Raw genomic sequence first — 21,415 nt, 5'->3', positions numbered from 1 at the left:
TAAAGCAACAAATACCTGACTTAAACGAAATGAGGTTCTCTTATCAAGGTGCTCACACATGACACCAGGCTCAAACTTTATTTCCTGAATGTTGCATAAAGATGAATAAGATACTTCAACTAGTGATATATGCTTCACGATGAGAATAGAAACGATAATTATTAATCTAACATGACATTTGATGCCAAATCAACCTCATAAAGTTCAATTTCTTCATTAGGAGCAAAGCCAGCCATTTCATTTAGCTTTGTTAAAATCTCTATGGGCTTGCCAGAACTTTTAACAAAAATCCGACCTACATATCTGGAAAGAGAAAATACATTACTATGTCAAAAAGCATGAAATAGAAAAGGTATAAGCAGTGATGAAGAAAGAGATTACTAGGTACCGGAGCTCTTCTTTCTTAGGATCATAAAGCTTAAAGAAAAGCAGAATATCTTCTTTAGTTTTGTCAGGGGGTGCAATGGGCCGTAAATCCTGAAATATGCCAAAGATCATAAACAGAAGTATAAAAGGTCCATAACTTCAAAAAATAAAAAGTATGTTTTCAGAAAAACCCTGATATGAAAATCCATAGGTTAGAAAGTGCCAGAATGGGTTAAACAACCAACAACATTACCAGCCCAAGTTCTACTTCCAAGAACAACTTAAGTTCTGCATTGTGTGCTTTATTTGATACCTCCCTCAACTGTCCAACCTACAATCAAAAAGATATCATTGATTTGAGTGATAAGATATCTTCAAGCCCCATGTGCACATAAATACTCCATTTAGCATGTCAAGACTTGAACAAACAGTTTTGAGCAGAACTCATCACAAATATGAAAAATTTAAAAGCATCATGATAATACAAGATTAGGCGCAATGGTAAGGTTGTCGCCATGTGACCTGGAGGTCACGGGTTTGAGGCGTAGAAACAGCCTCTTGCAAAAATGCAAGGTAAGGCTGCGTACTATAGGCCCATTGTGGCCTGCCCCTTCCACGGACCACGCATACACAGGAGCTTTGTGCACCAGGCTGCCCTTTTTTTTTATGATAATACAAGATTGTTAATGAACCAGGAAAAAAAAAATCCATAAAATGCATCAACCAACAACAAATACCACTTTTCTGACCAAAAAAAGGAGTAAATACAAGTTTACTCAACATCTTTTTCAGATATGAAAATATTTATATTAAAAAAAAAAATAACCAAAGCAGCAAAGAACAGCAAACATGTAAGTTTGCAAAGCCCTCCAATCTCTTTCCATATCAACTAGCCATGCTCCTCTAAACAAACCAAAAAGCTGAGTAGCATAAAGAAGACAAAAAGATAGTTTCCCCCTAGCAATCATGCATTCAATAAACATGGATATGGGAAATTGAAGAGAGCATACAAGTTGATGCACACAATTAGAAGAAAGCAAGAATCAAAGCGCAAAATATAAAACAGAAGAATTGGAACAGGAAAAAAATCTGGTTAAGTTTTGAGGACAAGAAACTTCCAAATATAACAACATATAAAAACAAGTGGGCCAACTTCACAATGTCACGATCCAGATCAGATACTAGTGTTTTATAGCAACAAAGTGCAATCCTTTGATTACAGTCTCTATGACCATAAAGGTTGGTGAATAGTGAGCATCTAGCTAGTAGAGAGAGAAAGAAAGTAATCAGGCAATAAGCCTAACATGGCCCTACTACTTTTTTCCACATCCAGTAATTGGGAACTTTGATTGGCCAATATGAAAGAAATGACAAATGAATTTTCACTTTTAGCAGGAAAAAAAGATAGTAGTGTTTTATAGCAACAAAGTGCAACCCTTTGATTAGACTCTACGAAGGTTGGCGAATAGAGAGTATCTAGCCAGTTGCGAGAGAGAGAGAGAGAGACCTTAAAAGTAATCAGGCAATAAGCCTAACATGATCCTACTACTTTTTTTTAAAATCCTCATCAAGTAATTGGAGATTTTGGTTGGCCAATATATGAAAGAAATGATAAACGAATTATCACTTTTAGAGGAGGAAAAAGGAATTACGTACTTAAGCTAAAAGTAAAGCTATTAGGATCAAAGTTTTTTATGAGCGATTCAAATCACAAGGCACCAAAGGGGGTCTAACTCCTGACCCCAAGAACAAACAGAGCCAAAATTACAAGTTCAAAGTACTCAATACAAGAAAAAAATCTGGTGAAAAAACTCTAATGCCCCAAAAATAAATAAAGCAAGCAGGTCAGAGAAGAACTCTAATACCCCAATGTTTAATTTTGAAAAACTTGTAATTCAATAAAAATTATTATAAGCAATTTTTTATAATTCTTAAATTATATTTAAACAAATTCCATAAATATAATTTAAAGATAAATATATTTTTTAAATTGTGAGAATTATAATATAAAAATTATAAATTATATTAATAATATTATTTATAGATTTTTTATTTTTTTTATTTTGATTCATACATCATTATAATTTATATTATTAAATATATAATTTTTAAATAAATATGAACCTATATATTTAATATATCAAATATGTAATTTTGTATTAAATACTTATAGTTATTCTAATAAATTAAATATATAATTTATTATAATTTAAGTTAAAATAATTTTTATTTAATAATTATAAATTGTAATTAAATAATAAATAAAATATATTTTTATAAATGTAAAATTATATTTTAATAATTTATAGAAGAATATATTTACTCAATTATAAGAGTTATAACTTATAGGACATTAATTTTAATATAATTTATATATTTTAATGAAATTAATAATATATTGTATAACTAAATTTATGAAATAAAATAATTTGCACTTAACTGTAATCTATTTTAATTTTAATTTATATACTTTTATGCATGCACAAGACTGCTATAGCTTACAAACGGATGAAAAATGTGAATTTCTTTAAAAATGCACTACTTATGCAAAATGTGAGTAGTTAAATACTACTTATTCTACAAGTCTATATAATTAGTACATATTTTCTAGCATAAGCATACATAACTTATAACTTTCAGAACTTTCCAATTATCATTGCTTATCAGATTCAGCACTTTTTTTCTATTCAGCAAGACAGCAATTATTGATGAGTTGTCAACTGCCTCAAGGGCGACAAAACAATAATTTTTGTACCATTAAGCCAGAGTGAAACCAAATCACCATGCAATCATTATAATATGAGTCCATGTGAGACATTTAAAAAGAAACAATATAGAAGCATAGAGGAAACAATATATATGTACGGGTTGTGCTTCCTCCTGGGGTGTCAAGGGTCGATTTGGACGATAGGTATGGTTTTGCCGCTTCGCCCATATCCAGAAACGCTGGTACTGCACAGGTATACCAAACTCTTTGGCAACATCCTCCTACAAGACACTTTATAGTTAGAAATTTGACTTATTGGCATAGCAAATGACCAACACGCAAAAGCATTATGACCATACAAGCATACAACTAAAAGTCAAACATATGATAATAAAATGCAAACTTTTTTAGAAAATAATTGTTAAAACCTCCCCAGAACCCACCCCCAAAAAAATAAAATAAAAAATAAAGAGAGAACCACACTGTCAAACATAACATAATAAAGTCAAGAAAAAAAAAGGAGAAGTTTACAAGAAAGGGGGTCACACTAGCAAAGTACAATGCGAGGGGGGCATAATCTTAGATAACTTTCTTGAAAATTATATGCTGCTTCAGTATAACGTCCAATTTAATAAATATAAGGTTTTTCATTTAGTAAAGTAGCCAGGGGGGCGCCTTGATGCATCATTAAAGCAAAATGGGCATCTAGTGCTGAGTCACGAAAACAACCACCTAAATGCACGTGGAGGGCCAGGTAGAATAATTGCAGGAACATCCTACGCTCAGGTGGTGCTCCTGTCTTTCAGAACCCAAATCCAGCACTTCTTCCACAGAACCATGACAAAATCTTGCTTGTATCATGACAGATCCTATTCCCATCACTACTATTGGCAGGCCTATGAGTTATCTGGAATAAGAAGAGCTGCAGTTCCAACATAATTTGGAACTTCACAAAAGTCGCTGTGTTAAGAGATTGGCATCTTTTCTTAAATTATTTGTACACATTTTTTGGAGAATAACATATATAAAAATACATATAGAACTTGCATAAGACACTTCCAAGAAACTTCTAACTGTCTCGTTTCATCTCCCAAAACCACTCACATTTCATATAACTAATTTGAAAACTAAAACCATCCTCCACAAAGCCCACATTGGCAGGAGCCGCATGCACTGAGCCATCCCCTTTAATTTAATAAAACAGATTTCTTTTTCCCTTAACTTTAGAACTCTTCCTTTCCATTACTGTTCTCTCTTCTTGTCCTTTCACTAAATTCTGCTTCTCAGTGAAAACCAAAAAATGGCAATAATATCCAAAATTGCTTGCCAAATTGACAATGCTAGATTTGTTCAGATATTGATGTAATTATTTTAAAATAAAGAAGATTTTAGCATATAAAATATGGAAAGAGAGTGGGAGAAAAGAAGCACAAAAGATACAACCAATGAGATTTAAAGAGTACAAAAGACACAATCAAAAGAGAATGTGAAAAGAGCACCAATAAAAGAAAGAAACATCGGTGGACCAGAACACTCATGTCCACTTTTGCAAGAGGTCATGGAAACCACAAGATCAGCAGAATAACCTAAAATGATTATCTTGCATGTACAAATCAAAAGTCACTCCATATAAGAATTTATGCATTAATGTTGTTATTTTTTAAAATGCATATGCTTCCTATAATTAAATTAATAAAATAAATGTATCTGCTACACAGCTTGATATGCATTGTCGTGCCAATTCTCTTTTTTTAAGAGAAAAGAATTATATTAGCAACAGACCAAATAGTAATTAGGGGTGAACAACTCCCAAGAACAAAATGAAAAACCACCAGAAAAATTACATAAGGCTGCCTGCCAATCCTTAGCAAGATCAAGCAGCAGCAAACCCCTGGAAAACCCAAAAGAACGAGCTCATAGAGTGGCAAATACTCTATCACAACAAGCTGGGGAGGTTATTCAATCATAAGGTCCACAAAATAGCAAAACATTGGATGACACCACAGTAGCTTACCCTTAAAGATAGTTTGTGGTCCAACATGGTACAAGAGCTTTAGTTTGAGGTGGTAAGTTCAAGTCTCATGTTAAAATTGCACCTTGTTCTATTTGTGTTTGTCAATTTGTTGAAGTTTAATTTCCTTACTCTAAACATGGAAAACACAAACGCAAGTGGAATCGCATTGGATAGCTTGATATACACTTGTTTAGCATGATTCCTAACAACTTAAGCTTTTACGGTGCCTTTTTTTTCAGAAGCCAAGGCAAGATAGGCTTTGCTAAGCTCCCATAAACCATGTTTGGTGTAGCCAAAGTGAGGGATTTGACAGGTTCAGAAAGGTCTTTATTCCCTGCACTGGGTAGAGAGCTGGCCAGTCCACCTCCCACTGACCAACCAAGGATCCCAATATGCTATTGTAGGTATAAAAACAAAACAAAACAAAAACAAAAAAAAACCACTCAGGCCCTATTTAGAAATTTCTAGATGGTCAATGGCAGGCCAAACACAGGATGGACACTGCCAGTCCAGCCAAGAAAACTCACCATTAGATAATTGTTGACTCTAGCAGAGAAGAAGTATCAAAACCCAGACAACTTTTATGAAGTTCCAAATTATGACCTCAGATTACACTCCAGCTGCTCCTTGAGACTTGAGAGTAAATAATTATAAGATCACAGAAATCAAAATCTTTAAGTCTAAAGCATAATGATGACGGATCACCCACTCATCAGTAGCAGTAGATATTCAGTCTCAAAAACTGGAGCATGCAAGCTTGTCCAATTTGGGTTGGGAACACATGCACAAATGAAAACAGTAAAGAAATACCTATTTTATTTTCATTTTCTGAATACAACAGCTTACATTAAAGTTACAGCAACTTGAATGAGCAACAAGACAATGAAAGACAGCAAATATATAACCAGAAACCAGCCTCATATTCAACAAAAATTAGTATGCCCGTTAAAAACAAAACATATCAAAACAGTGTCACATCCATGCGATGTGGAAAAAAAAAAAACAATACCTTGAAGAGGTTAAAAGGCAGCTGTTTCTGAATTCGAAAACTACGAACTTTGTCATGATCCACAAGATCAAAATAAATATCCCTTCCAATCTGTTCTAGAAGGTCTTCATTTCGAGCAACCTAGGTTCATCAATTAATTGCTTCAGTAAAGAATTCCCATCAGGCACATGTGGTTCTGATTGCTAAACAAGTAACCATGAAAAAGAAAGACGAGTAAGAAGCTGAAACCTTTATAATGGTATAAAGGTGGGCCTGTGCCTTATATCTTCTTTTGTCTTCCTTCTCTTCTTGCTCTTTCTTCAACCTTATCTGGAATAAGATGGTAGCCAGTGTTAGTCTGGGACCCGCACAAAATTGCACTCAAATCCACAAAACTAGAATTTATATAGCAAAGCATCATACCCTAAGATGTTCTGCAATATCCTTCTCGTCCACATTGCAAATTATTTTCTCCTTGTCACTTTCACGAATATACACAAGCATGTACGCATTTGAGTATTTTGTAAACTTAAATGGGGTGTTATTGAAGCCAGGATTTGGCTGAGGTAACTGGACATAAACAAGATATGGCAACAAGAATGGTCAACAATTAAGCCAGGAATAAAAGTATCCACAGAACTTCATGTTATGCTTGTCAATAGCATTACCTCTTCCTCACCACCATACTGCTCCTCTAATGCTCTCTTCATATCCTCTTTTGTTACCCGTTCATCGTCAAATTTGAACCTTTTAAAAAAAGGAGGGGGGTCACAATAACCAATGTGATGCTGGAACAAATAATGAACTTACATTTCAACAAAAATGCATCATTGCAAGCACTAGTATTCCCAGTAGGTGCATAATACTATAAAAGAGAATGAGCAAAGGTGAAAATTAAAAGCTAAGATACAGCACCAGAAAACCTCTAAGGTTATGTTTGATTGGCGGAATGTCTATTCTCAAGAATAGATTAGTTTTAATATGTTAGTTACAATTAGTTATACAAGAAATTATGTTATTACTGTAAACAAATAATAATGTGAAACTTTTTATGAGTCTCAAATAGGGAAATAGATAAGGAATAACTATTCCCAAATTTCACAATGGAGATGTCTATTCTTTCATATTACATCTTAAATGAATACTTAGGAATATATAAGGAATAGCTATTCCTTCAATTCTCAAAATTTAAACTATATTTTATCTTATTCCAAGAATAGTTATTCTGCCAAACCAAACAAACCATAAACTCCTAAGACTATCTTAGAATGCCCAGTAACATTTATCATTGAAAATCAGCAATTTATTTTCAATAGCACATTCTATTTAAAGTGGAAAAATTCTTTTCCTTCAATTTCCATATTTTCAAAGGCATAAACTTGGAAATTACCAAGATCTGTTTTAACAGGCACTCAAAAATATTTATACAAAGATAATAGCTGGAACGTCATGAACAATTTGTCTTGGAGCAAAAGAACAGCAAATGATTTTGTCCAGTCATATACCCACAATATCTATATGCACATACACATATACCTATATTAATGTATGTGCAAGTGTATAGGTGCATTTCAGTTAAGTAGACAGTCAACCTTTCTGATTATGACATTGCATGCTTTTTACATTTATAATAATAATAATAATAACAATATAAGATCTTTAGGTAAGATCTAGACTGTTTCAAGTAATGTTTTCTCTATTTTTTAAATGAACCAGATAAAACTCTATTAACAGCATCCGTCAAAAATACATATGCAGCCTAAGGGATGAACCACGAGGACCACCCAAGGGCCCAAATAAACACTGTTATATATATACAAGGCCTAATTACTTATAGGACAGCAAGTACACGCAGGATGCAGCAAACTTAATATGTAGGCTACTTGGCAAATGATCCTTCCTCTTAGGCAACTTCCCACACAATCTCACACTGTAGTAACAAAAATCACAAGATCAGCATGTAAAAACTTTAATTACTAGTTTAAAAAGTCAAATGGCCTACATCCACACAAGAAGGGAGAAATTCAGGCCCCAACAACAGATGAGCACCCTCTGGTGCAAATATTTGTTTCAAAAGGCCCATGATGAGTACTTATCCAAAAAGTAATGTCCATGATTAGTATGTTTGGACCCTCTAAAATTTCCAAAGATGTACTCAGTAGATGCCCCATTTTAGACCACTTTTATTGGGCTCATTTTCATTTTGGACTCAGTTTTTAAAACCCGTGTGCAGTGCAAGCCATTAATTTGAAAGCTCGTGTTTACTTAGCATAAATTTAAACTCAACCACCCTTGGACCCATTTCGGTGAAAAATGTAAATGTAAATGTAGCATCCAGTGCGCACAAGGTTGCCATGCCATAAGTATAATTTGGGAAAAAAAAAACTCAAAATTAATTTAATCATGCGACACAAATTTGGGTCAGAATACACTTTTTAAAAATGAAGACATGCAAAAACAGGTTTAAATTGAAAAACTAGCACAATCACAGCAGTAAGCACAGTGCAAAGTGCCGCCATGCCACCCAGAGCTCCTTTGCAGTGCCACAAGCACACTTTCCTTTTTCTCCTTTTAGGGGAGATTGCAGAGTCTACAAGGTGAAATTACGCACTGTTTAATCATCTTTGGGTTATTTTGGACTCAGTAACAAGTTAAACCGTAACCTCAAAACATCTGTAAGTAGGGCTGCAACCTCTTTGGATTCATTTACAGCCCCCCCTTATTGTGTAAATAAAAGTGTGATAAGAGTGAGGAGTCTTGAAGAGCAAAGCTCTACCCCAGCTCTACCATACAAAGAAGAGATTTTTTTCATATGAATTTCTTTAATTCAACCAAGGGATATGTAGTTCGGTCGTTAGGATTTTAATTTTCATTACGAATGGGTGGGAGCATGCTTCAGATTTATTTAATGTTCTTTGTGATAATTCAACTATTCAAGCATAAGCGGCAGATGATTGATTTAGATAAATATTATGCAAATGCATAATTAGGAGCATACCTTATGAATGTTGTTAGTTTATTTCATGCATGATTGTGTGTGCGAATGATTGTCTCGATTGGTGATCCTCATCCCCTCAGCTGTGAACTACTTAGATTATACTTGGTTTCAAAGAATCTCCATTCCTAGGAGTAGAACGGAATAAGATGAATGCAATTAAAATTGTGCAAGGATTAATAATTTAGAAAAAAAAAATTTCAATCAAGCAAAAGCTTGTCTTATTCCATCTGAGACATGAATAGACGTTCCCATGGTGAAATTTGGGAGTAGTCATTTTTTTTCATTCTTTGTCTACTCCATATTATGGATTAATAAAAATTTTAACATTGTTCATTATTTTATGATTACATACATTTATAAGCTATCAAATCCTCATATTATGATTAATTCTGTTCCAAGAAATAGACATTCTGCGAATCAATCGTAACTTAAGCCCATTCTTGATTCATTAGGATCCCTACTACTTTAATAGTCACACATTAAAGTTAAGAGGTAATGGTTACTATAGGGCTACATTAACTTGACCAATTTAATCTAGGGATGGTGCCTATTATTAATTTTAATATATTTGCAAAGGAATCCTGTTTTTTTAAGCCGTCTTATGGGGAAAAAAAATGAATTTTAAGGAAAGATCCCAAAATAAACATTTTCAAGATCTACATTTTCCTTCTTTCTTCAACAGATTTTCCCAAGATATTTTCCAAAATAAAACTAAATTAAATAATTTTCCTGGGTCCCAAGGGTCGGGCCCACACCCTCCAATCAAATAATCCAAAATATTTTACAATCAAATTTGTTAATTCAGTGGATAATTTCCCACTTGTTTGAAATAGAATACTGTAATACTATAACAACCAGTATGGCCATCAATGGAAGGAATATTAAAAGGAAAAGAATATGAAAAGAAGGAAAAATTTATGCTTATTTAGCATGAAAACAATTAAAATCAGTATGAAGCGTGCTTAGTTTTAGGTTTATCTTGGATAATCAATGCCAAATCGTATCATTTAGTTAGTATGCTAATTTTCAAGAGTCGCTGTAGCAGAAATTCAGCAAGCATATCAACATCATAGCAACTGGCTACAATGTATTGTTCAGGTTACAGTAGCAAACATGTTCATGCCAATTTCCAAAGTGACATTATACTACACATATTACTATAGCAGATAACCAGTGAAGATTTTTCAAATTTAGTTTTCTTTCACTTAATTTTTTCAACAAGATTTATGTCTAAGGGCTGGAATTAATTACTACAGAAGTTTACTACTCCTGAGTAATAGAAAGAGAAACATAGCATAGCAATAACTAAATAGTGGGGGTGACATTTTCTCAATGGATAAAAGAAGACTTTGTTTTTTAACTTCTTATCATCATGCATTTCTCGAGAGATTCCCTAATCTTCCTAATCCTATTCTTGAGTTCACAACCATCTCAGCAACTCTTATTGCAGATCACTCTTAGTTTCGGGCTTCAAATGCCATCTTGCGCTGCCATGACATTGAGTGCTACACTTGCAAACTAATCAAAAAGAATACACTCACGCAACATCTTATATGAGGCTCTAATGATTCAAAAGTGAATAAAAGCTATAGCTGATATTCATTAAAACAATGTCACTAAGGCCAGGCCGCTTCCTCTAAAGATTTTCCAATATTGGGAAAAAAAATCAATTATATCACATATGACTATGGATGATGGGTTATAAGTCCATGCTTCCCCATGCCTGCAGCGAGGGCAGGGGTGTCGCAGAAAGGACTGCCAAAAGAGTTGTCAAACCACCAAAGCTTTAAGGTATATGCAGCATACCATTGATCAGAGAGAGTTGGCCTGATAAAAGCATAATAGTGCCCGCCATGAACCCCGCCACTATGGACCAAAACACTGCAGAAGCATTGAGGGAAAAAATGGAAGCATGAGTCACAACTTATGTTTGTATCAGATAAGATGCATCATAAAACATCCATACATCTCTTTTTTTATGGTAAGAACATACATGCATCTTAAAGCAACATTCAAAGGTGAGCAAGGCTTATTTCCTTTTTCTTTTTTGTTCCCTTTTAGCTGAAAATTAAATTTTTAAATAAATTATCCAGATGTCATGAACAGAAAAAATATAGGGAAAAAAGCTGATAGAGAAGGAAGAAAATCCTTAATAATGACATAATGTAACATCACTTGGCATATAGCAAATGATAATTAAAACTCAATGACAGTAAAACAAAAAGACAAGTTCAAAGTTAATGATAGAGTTTACCAGTAAAGTAGTATATACCTGCCAAATTTCACTTACTGAATTCATCTAAATTACAAAATTTTCTATGGTAAGATCTACAAATTGTGAAAATGGCTGCAAAGTTTTGGAAGAACAGTGAAATCAAAAGTGAAAAAAAATTCTCAAACATGCACACAGACACAAAAAGCTTAATTTGCACTGCATCTGAGTAAAATCCATGAGCAGAATTACCAACAGTATAGAATAAGTTGTGGAAACAAGGTTGAATTGCCAGGCTCAAAGGATAAATCCATTTGGTCAATCCCCAATGTCAAATAATGTAATTTGGAACTTCAAACCAGGAATAGAAAATCATAAAAAGCAAACTTAGGCCCATAACACATCACAAAGCTGCATCGAGGTGCTGGTCACTCTTAATCATTTATGTCACAACTCACAACTCTTGCCCAAATTGGTCACTCCTGATCAATTATATCACAGCTCATAATGCTTAACCAAAATTCAACCATACTCTTCAAGAAATTGGCAATATCACGGTATATTCCTAAAGAAAGATACAAATAGCCATTAATGTGGATAGAACTGCTCAAATTATGAAAAACCATAAACTTGCACTGTTTCTTCTAGAGATCTAAGGTTGTCACTATTTCCAGAACTTCAAAATTTCCATCTTGAAGCCTTGCTCAGCATACTAATAGTTGAGCACCCTATATCCATCATGTTTTTATTCAACTTAATAAAACTCAAGTTTGTGACAACAGATTAAATTCACCAAATGAAATATTAGAATCAAAGACTTTCAAATGAAAATTTGAAAGAGGGGCTGCCTCTTGTCAACAGAACAGATGCTCTTTGTGCAAGGAAGATGCTCTGATGCTGAGACAATTGATCGTAATCTTTTGCACTGCTCTGATTAAAATATGGCCACCGTGCTGATCAGGCAGCAGCGGGTTACTGCTCCAACAGTAGGATGAAATCTGGGCACGGAAAGATATTCATTCAAGCAAGGAAAGAAAGAATGCTTCGACTCATTCCCATTACCATTTTTAGGATTGCGTGGAAGGAAAGAAATCAAAGAGCCTTCTTAGGATCAGCTTGAATGTCTTAAAAAATAAATACTCATTATGAGATGTACATAAATTAATTACTTTTGTCAATAAGTAATGTTTGGTTTACAATTAAAAAAGTACTTATTTCAAAAAGTATTTCTCCAATCTAGTCTTTTTTTTTTTTAAGCGTAGGTATTTTTTGCAAAAATATTTTTCTGAAAAAGTACTTATCTAAAAAAGTACTTATCTGCAAAAGTAATCTCATACAACCTTTAGATAAGTACCGTTTCAAATAAGTACTTTTTTCCACAAAAGTGCTTTTCTGTAAGTGGTTCCAAACAATCCCTTAGTATTTGGTATAGTGGCTTGTGCGTAATAGGAACTTATTCAATTCTCTGGCTCTTTTGACACCATCTATAATGGGTGATTTTTCTTTTGTCCCTGTTTTGTAAATGGGTGGCAACCCCTCAGTGCCCTTTAATGAATTCTCTCTCTGCGAATCAAAAGAAAAACAACAAAATTTGAAAGTAAATTCATTGGCATAAAGGCAAAGGCAACAAAAGAAGGCTGGTTCAGATGGAGTGGCATAATTTTAAATAGCAGTAGCAGGTGGCATAGCAGTAATGGGTGCAGCAGGAAGCCGAAGTAGCAGATGTTAAACAACAAGAAGTGGGTGTAACGGCCCTGCATCTTTTTCAAGCACACACAACCTTATGTATATTGGTTTATGAGAAACAAATGACAATGGCTGCAGATTTCTGCATTAATTTTAATGACTGGCTTGATACAAATTGAAGGTGCTGAAAAGTTGACCGATGTAGTAATAGAAGGCATAATAACCTATTCTTTATAGAGCAGATGTAAATTGTAATACAGTAATAGACAAAGTAGGTTGACCAAAACACACTCATGTGGCTGACTCAATTAGCTAGGACAATGGTAAGTTAAGGTGTTAAAAACATAAATAAGCATACAGAGAAACACATTTGATAAACACACTGAAAAGACTGAAGTCCATCATACAAATTTTTGGAGTACAATAACCAAAACAAAGGAAGCAATATTGGGATAAAACACACACCTGTGAAGTGTGTAAAGGTTTCGAACACTCCTATCTGCTTCAGGTGATAAATATTTGCCATTTTCCCTATCAAGGTCAAGTTGAAGTGGGAATTCATACCGGTCATTTATCTGCACAAAAAAGTTACTTTTCCATGAATGAAACTCCTATGAAATTTAAAATTACATAAATCAACAGAACAAACAGGTTTAGTCCTGAAGAACCACAAATCAAACAGATCATGGATGTCTCAAATAAAATAAAAATATAAGATTCCATTTACAAATAGTTGATTAATTAGCATTACTTGCATGTTACACAAAAGTTAATTAATCCTTTGGCATAAAATTGAATTCACATTCACACTTGCATGTGGATGTAAGTACATATTATTTATAAAGGAATAGGGACTGGAACTTTGTAAAGATGAAGACATACCAATTTAAAATTTAAAAGAGATGTTAAAGAGTAGGGGGACCCAAAAAGTTTCTTGACTCTAGCAAAGTGCAACCCTCCACTCTCCTGTCTCCAAGATGGATTCTGTATGAAGCTTGCACTTCTCATCTAGGAAGGCTGCAACTTGAAAGATTTTGTTCTTGCACTTCTTTAATCTTTAAGCTTTGAAGGTTGATTTTCTTGTTATCATTACCTTACAAAGAACTAACTTATTTTGACCATAGTTGTTAATATCCTATGATTCGCGACTGGATTCTTATGTTTCGTATCACCAAATCAATTCACATCTTACTAGTGAAACTAAAAAAAACTGAAACATTGCCAAATCGATCAATTCACCCTATAGAATCTAATGATTTGATCCCATTCTACAGATTCACATGATTCTAGGCCTATCATATCCTGACAAACCTGACTACTTTGAAACCCCAAAAACAATATTTCTTTCTTTTTATGTTGCTTTTATTTTTACACAATTAACTCCCATTCCCTCTCTATGTTAGTTTTGTGCTAAAAAAGAGGAGAAAATAGAACTTCAGGTCTTAACTTCACAAAACCTTCTTCACCCTAGGAGTAGTATAGCACTCTGCCATTGAGAAGAAGCAGTGGAACACTCACTGGCTAAGGTGTCACTCTTGTTTCCTTGTGTTGTTAAGATTCATAAGTTGGTTCTTTTAGTAGTTTATTTAGTTATTATCATTATTTAGGTTAATTATTTTTTTCCTTTTTAATCCGAGAAAGAATATGCATGAAATATTATTATTTTTTAATTGTTGATAGACATCAAAAGTTCAATTTTTTATTCTTTTTTCTATACTTTCCCTTTAGTACATTTTTTTATTCATATTTCCTGACTTAATCTTTTACTTTTCATTTGTTTAGGGAAAGCATACTCATGAAATATAATTTTTTTATTGTCAAAATTTAAATGTATTTTACTCTTGCTTCTTGTTTGTAAATCAATATATGCATGTCATTTACAATTGTTTAAAAAACTTATGCGGAATCTTAAGATTCGATTCTCAATTCTCAATTCCCAAAATTGGAATTTCAATTCTTGATTCGGATCTCAATTTGACAACTATAATTTTGACATTTAGTTGATGTGTTATATTTACATATATATATATATATATATCCTATATTTATATACTTATATAATTTTTTATAAGATATCCCATGTCATGTCCATACTTTTTTTTCCCAATTTTGCCATGCAGCTATCTGTGTCAGATCATGTCCCTTGTCCCATGTCCATTTCCTTGCTTAGGACTCAAACCAAATGAAATCAATTGCCACATCTGTGTTGAAAAGTGTTCCGTGTCCATTGCTTTGTTTATTAGAATCCCACACAAATGATTCCATTTTCTGCTTCACATTATTTGAAGGTACAAACCATTATCCAATGCAAAGTTATCAAATGACATCAAAATATTGAACCATCATCATTCTATGAAAATCTAGAAAATGATTGTGTGCCTGCAAACAAAATGATATTTTTTTCAATTTTTATTAAAAATGCAATTAGGTCATTTGAATGCCCCAAAATTACTCAAAAATTACAACAGATCCAACTTTTCACGCGGTAATACAAATAAATCCTTCGTATGTTTGTTAACAATAACACTTGTAACTAAAGAAAATGCATTGACACAAAAGCGCTATGTTATCACCCACAAGTATTATAGATTGAAGCTCACAATGCTAAAATTCCTATGCATAGAGGACATAATATAATAACTGTGAACATAAATCAAGTCATGCTCACTAGTCAGCAATCAAGTCTAGACACAGCAGCAACCATGCAATGTCTTTTACACCTCTACCAATCTCCAAACAATCATGTATTTTCTAATTTTATAAGTTGCACTCCACACAGATATTAGTTACAAAAAAGCAAATGATGATGCAAGTTATGCACCAAATCACACAAAAACGAACCATAATGAATTGAAACAGTTCCAAAGTACTGACCTTCACCATTGTGTCCCGCATAAAATCATACTCAAACCGTTTCAACTGAAGTTGAAGAACTGGGGGGAAGTCAATAAACAAGACACCCTTCTTAGCATCCTGAAATTAACATAACATTCGGCAAAGAAGTCATAATGCAAAATTAAAACATAATCTACAGAATGGTTTGGACAACTGATCTAAAAGCTAACTAGGCACTAAAAACAGCAACGAACCACACAATAAAATGTGAAAACTCAGAACACTAGCAAATAACTAAACTAACAGACTAAGCAAACCAACAAGCCAAATAAGAACCAGATCTATTTCTGTTTGGAAAGTTCAACTTTAAGATAAAAAGGCATTTTACCAACTACAATTTGGATTGCTTCACCCCCGTCCACTAAGCCTATTACAAAGCATGCAGACCTCATTTTAGAACGTATCAAACAGCCCAAACGTCTCCTTCTCTTATAAATTTCTTTTTTAACCAAAAGAAAAAACCAACTCAAACAATTTTTTTAAGAAATCTAAGGCATGATCAATTCAAATAAGTATTCCTTGATGTTAAACAAAATATACTAAATTCAACAGAACATGATCCCATCAAATTGTCATGCATGCAGAGCAACTAACCTGCAAACCATGTTCTTCAGCATGGTACTTATTATCACCTTCAAGGCGTTCAACTTCCACATACTTGTCAAAGGAAGCATAAACATCACGACAGCCTTTAACATCAAGCTGGAGGTCTGCCATATGACACACAGAGTTTAGCATCATGCATTGACATTCCTAAAAAAAAAATTGCACAACCACAACCATATAAAGCTGCACACACACACAGAGGTATACCATAAAAAGATTCCTTTCTTGTTGATTTGTAGTCCACATTGATGCATTCAATGTAGTTCATGTGATGCCCCTCAAACAACTGTTGTATTGTCCCCTCCACAACAGTTCCCTGGACCAATATAACAATAAAAAAATCAAGGTATAAACACTGAATGCTCTAGGCTTCTAGCAACCAAACTGCATATACCTTCATCTTATCTTCCAGCTTCTCACACAGAACTCTATTAAGTTCTTGCACATCATGCTGCATGAATGAATCATATGTGTCCCATCCAAAAGACTTGGTCAGTTCTTTGGTTGCAACACTATGGTCATTATACTGTAGCTTATAGAATAAACTCTGTAAAGCCAAAGGAATGCTTCCAGAGGGCATATCGTTCTCAGTTGTTGGCATATGGTACACAGCCTGAAATAAACAATCCAAAATGAAGAAATTCCCTGCTGCATAAATCACCAACACAAATCATGATGAGTTTAAAAACCAAATATGAGAACACATCCTAACCTTTCTGAAATAAGGAATATGGTACAAAGTCTGTAGGAGAGAATTCATGTAACAGGTAGCCCCCTGGTTCTTAAGTCCAACATAACCAGTTTCCTTTTTTGAATCATATGACCAGTAATCCATAACCCTCCGAACAGCAACCTCAGCTTCAACTATACATGTATCATTCACGAGATACCCTCTGCAAGGGTCATAAAGTTCACTTAGAGGCATAAATGATGTGAAACCCCAATCACTCTCTCTTGCATTAAACTGGTGCTGCGTGTCTGTAGAATCCAAAAAACAGAAAGATTAACATCATAACAAAGTTTGACATTCTTTACTAATTGTTATCTGAGATGTAACTAACATTTAATCACTATTTCATAAGGGGGGTGAATAATAGAGACACCATGTCTCTGCTACACTAACTAAATTGTATTATAACCTCACTAGAACAAGTAGAAAAATCCCATAAATGTACAGCCATCTCAGTGCTAACTATCCTTTTAATTCTCTACTCAAATTTAAGTTGCTTTATCAAAATCCAAGATGAACATATAATAGTTATCTAAAATTAGCTTCCCATGAGCCATAATTACTAGAAAATTCTAACATCCTAGCGAACCACAAATTGGTATGAATTTTCCAAAACATGGTACATTTTCCTTCCAAAACACTAAGTTAACAATATGAATCTTTAATTTAATATTTTTCACACAACCTATTATTTATTAGTTAAAGTAGAGAATTACAGCATTAAAATTCTAGTTTCAGGCATTATAAATTAGTTTCATAAAATAAAATCTCTTCTAGGTTTAGTAACACCTCAACATTCTGTACAAAATATACAAATGTCATTGCATATTTTTCACCCAATATATCTGTATAAGAATAAGCCTCGCGTTCCACATTGTAATGCATGTGCCACACCCCAATCACATTCCCATTCATGAATGGGAATGTTCCACACTCTAGGTATCAATGATCAAATTAATTAGAATAGTCTTTTCTATAATTACTAATTTTACATCTATTTTATACATGTTATTTGAATTGGGTCAGCAAGCTAATTGTCCCTTGAAGACTTAAGAAATGGGTCATACAGTTATCAAAATTATACAGCCTGCCAGTAAGCTGCAACTAAAGGTAATATATTTCTGATATCCCTTCTATGTAGTGCCAACACTTCTACATGAGTGTCTTGTAGGGACACAAGTCAACACATTTAAGATACCTTAAAGATATGTCAAAATTTCTGAAGTGTATTTTTATTGTTAGGCATTCCTTTGACACTTCTCGGACACTCCCCTCATACTTTTTAACGTGTTTTAGATGTCTGATGATAAATTGTAACATGACTTTTTTATTTTATTTATAAATATCACAATTATTTTTTAAAGAAATGATAAAAAGAGATTGCAACCTATAGGAGGACTAGAAGTCCTCCAAAAAAAATGGAAAAAAAATTTGAAAGTTTCATGATAAATTTGTTGACACGATGAAAGAAGTGAGATACAGATTTTTTTTTTCAATGTAGAGTATTTAGTAAATATTAGAAACTCAATGTTTTCCATTCATAATATATTTTTATAGAAAAAGAAGAAGAATTATTGAAGCAGAAAGAATATATAAAAAAAAAAAAGGAACGTCCAAGTTGATACAGTGTGATAATTAATTAGCATGTCCCCCACATGCTGTGCAGTACATTTTTACAATTCTCCGTACTCATCACTCGTGTATCCATTTCGTCTCATATCCACGTCCCATGTCCGCATCCGCGCTTCATAGTATAGCTTAACTCATAAGTAAGATTTAAGCCATTTAGAATATTGTGCTCCTATTGCCCATGTGTCCTTATTTTCACAAGCTGTCAGTACAGGGTGTTTTAAATGTGGGTAGACTGCCATTCTCTTGGATGACTAGACTGCCTGAAGCATGGACACTTGCCCAAAAAGATTCCCTTCCTTTCAAAAATAAGATGGGGAAAATGGATTTACTGTTACATGAACTGACTACCTAGCTGCAATTTCTTGTCATTCACAAACAAAACACACAAAATCAACTCCACCAGCCACCCTACAACCTCAGCTGAAACAATTTAAGGTCTATTCCATCTGAATGACTGTATCACATTCAAATCAGTTACAAAATTTAAGAAACTTCAGCAAATATAGCATAGAATGCCTTAGTAGGACCATATGCTTAATGGAATGACTTTTGATTGTCATGGTCAACAGTCTCTTTGTTCCCAAAAAATAAAGTAGGAAATACTAATTGGCAACTCATATCCAAAGCCAAAATATCACTCTCTTTTCCAAACCATAAAGTTTTTTTGCCCAATTAAAAAAAAAAAAAACCTTTACACTATTTAAGAAATAAGCCCAGCACAGTGCCAAAATTAATACAGTAGTGAATAAATCTAAGGGGTGATTTGCCTCCAATCCAAGGCAACCGCAATTTTTCTATAATAAATTCCACTCATTTGATTCAAAACCAATATGCAAGCGTGCATGGAGAATCTGTTATTTTTTATAAAAAGAATGATCAATTGAGCATTAATTGCAGTTTAACAGCATCAATCCTTTTCAAATAACAAAAAATTGAATCAAAGCAAAGCACATCCAGAAATATAAGAATCACAGCTTCTACCCAGATAAAAACCAATTAATGAAATAAAGAACACTAATCTGCATATCAAGTTCTAATTACATAATCAACATATCAGAACAGATACCTTTTCTTATTGTGTACTTGTTATGAATTTGATTCGAGACAGCCAAGCTGAACTGTGCATATCTACTCCACCCATACGGCAATGTTGGCGAATCCGCAACATCCAAGTACATTGACAAATGGTCAACATTGTTCCCTTTTGGAAAAATAAGCACTCGCCTGCCCAATTCAATGCAAGCCAAGTACCATTGACAACTTACAAAACAAAAAACATTTGGTACATAAATAAGCAACAAGAAGGACGCAAAACATACCATTTATGACCGCCAACAATGAAAGTCTCAGAATAGTACTTCTTCGTGTTTAACCTAGAAAAGTTCTCTATTGTCCATGTGAATCTATAAGTTTGAGGATCCTCCACTGGCTGATTTTCTGCTGTGCTCACTGTTTCGGCTTGAGCTACTGCTAGCGCATAAATCATAAATATAATGATGATGGTCATGATAACAATAATAATAATAATAGTAGTAATAAAAATAACAATAGCCATGGCCTGGCAATATTATCTATCAATTACAAAACATGCATGCATGTAATAACAAATATATATATATATATACAAAAACTAATTATTGGATCAAATGATCATTTATATTGCATCAAAAGGTCAAATCTAATGACTTTTGCACTAATGATTAAGTTCGGGGAGTGAATTTTGAGGGGGTGGAAACAAACCTTCCATGGGCTGAGGACCTTCAACGAAATCAGAATGCGGCACAAGCATCTCCTCGTCTTCTTGCTGCGACACAAAACAGAAAATCAGAACTCCAATCATGCAATTCCTAATCCTACGACCTAATCAAACCCCTAGAAACCAATCTTGAAGCAACAGCGTTGCGAATTGAAGTCGATTCAAAACCTCCAAATCCAAACCAAAACCCTAGACGGTCAAAAGCCAATGTTTATTGAAACAAAAAAAAAAAACCCTAAACACAGTGACACCCTCACATAAGTAAAAAGATGTACAGAAAGAGAAACTTAAGCGGTAAGAGAGAGAAACAAAGAGAGTACATCCAACGGGGGAGGAGTCATCATAGTCATCGGTACAAGAAGCTGGATCGTCCAATCGAGTCGCCGACGAACAGAAGGAAACAGTGGAGAGAGAGAGAGAGAGGAAGCGGACTCTGCAATGGGAAGGAGAGACGGAAAACTGGCTGGACGGTAGGACTCTTTCGAAGAGGGTATTTTGGGGAATTCGATTAAAAGAGAGGGGTAGAAGAGGAATGAGATGATGGGCTGTGTTGGGTACGGAGAAGGTGTTTGTCTACCAATGGGTGAGAGGTCGACGTGTGGCGGGAGGTGGTCCGTAGCGCTTTAGGCGCCACGTGGCAGACCCTGATTTCATTATTGCATGGACCCGGCGTTGACTCGTGTGGAAATCGCTCCGTGGCACTGCTGCGGTTCTCGCCTTCGAGGGCTCAGCCGGCGGCTCCATCATAGACCGGCATGTAATTGACGGCTGCGATAATCAAGATCAACAAATCAATGAACTATATAGCAGTCGGATTTTGATTCT

The 21,415-nt window shown here is 34.1% G+C and overlaps 1 protein-coding gene across 1 annotated transcript in view; it reads right to left on the bottom strand.

The window, feature by feature from the left end:
• The window catches only part of LOC131154433 (ubiquitin C-terminal hydrolase 12), a 39,845-nt gene extending 18,782 nt beyond the window's left edge, over nucleotides 1–21,063 (bottom strand). Inside the window, exons 1-20 of the mRNA XM_058107207.1 lie at nucleotides 20,911–21,063; nucleotides 20,575–20,638; nucleotides 20,154–20,301; nucleotides 19,901–20,058; nucleotides 17,185–17,450; nucleotides 16,867–17,085; nucleotides 16,680–16,788; nucleotides 16,461–16,576; nucleotides 15,846–15,944; nucleotides 13,437–13,546; nucleotides 10,880–10,954; nucleotides 6,744–6,822; nucleotides 6,499–6,645; nucleotides 6,325–6,405; nucleotides 6,097–6,216; nucleotides 3,232–3,354; nucleotides 620–697; nucleotides 389–477; nucleotides 195–303; nucleotides 16–84 (exon numbers count right to left, since the gene is read on the bottom strand). Coding sequence (XP_057963190.1) covers nucleotides 16–84; nucleotides 195–303; nucleotides 389–477; nucleotides 620–697; nucleotides 3,232–3,354; nucleotides 6,097–6,216; nucleotides 6,325–6,405; nucleotides 6,499–6,645; nucleotides 6,744–6,822; nucleotides 10,880–10,954; nucleotides 13,437–13,546; nucleotides 15,846–15,944; nucleotides 16,461–16,576; nucleotides 16,680–16,788; nucleotides 16,867–17,085; nucleotides 17,185–17,450; nucleotides 19,901–20,058; nucleotides 20,154–20,301; nucleotides 20,575–20,638; nucleotides 20,911–20,940 — 2,289 coding nt within the window. The 5' untranslated portion in view covers nucleotides 20,941–21,063. The remainder of the gene's footprint in view (nucleotides 1–15; nucleotides 85–194; nucleotides 304–388; nucleotides 478–619; nucleotides 698–3,231; nucleotides 3,355–6,096; nucleotides 6,217–6,324; nucleotides 6,406–6,498; nucleotides 6,646–6,743; nucleotides 6,823–10,879; nucleotides 10,955–13,436; nucleotides 13,547–15,845; nucleotides 15,945–16,460; nucleotides 16,577–16,679; nucleotides 16,789–16,866; nucleotides 17,086–17,184; nucleotides 17,451–19,900; nucleotides 20,059–20,153; nucleotides 20,302–20,574; nucleotides 20,639–20,910) is intronic.
• Between the last annotated feature and the right edge of the window lie 352 nt (nucleotides 21,064–21,415).

This window comes from Malania oleifera, chromosome 1 (assembly GCF_029873635.1).
Source record: "Malania oleifera isolate guangnan ecotype guangnan chromosome 1, ASM2987363v1, whole genome shotgun sequence".
NCBI lineage: Eukaryota > Viridiplantae > Streptophyta > Magnoliopsida > Santalales > Ximeniaceae > Malania > Malania oleifera.
The sequence above is the reverse complement of the archived record's forward strand: the minus strand, read 5'-3'. Positions and strand labels throughout refer to the sequence as shown.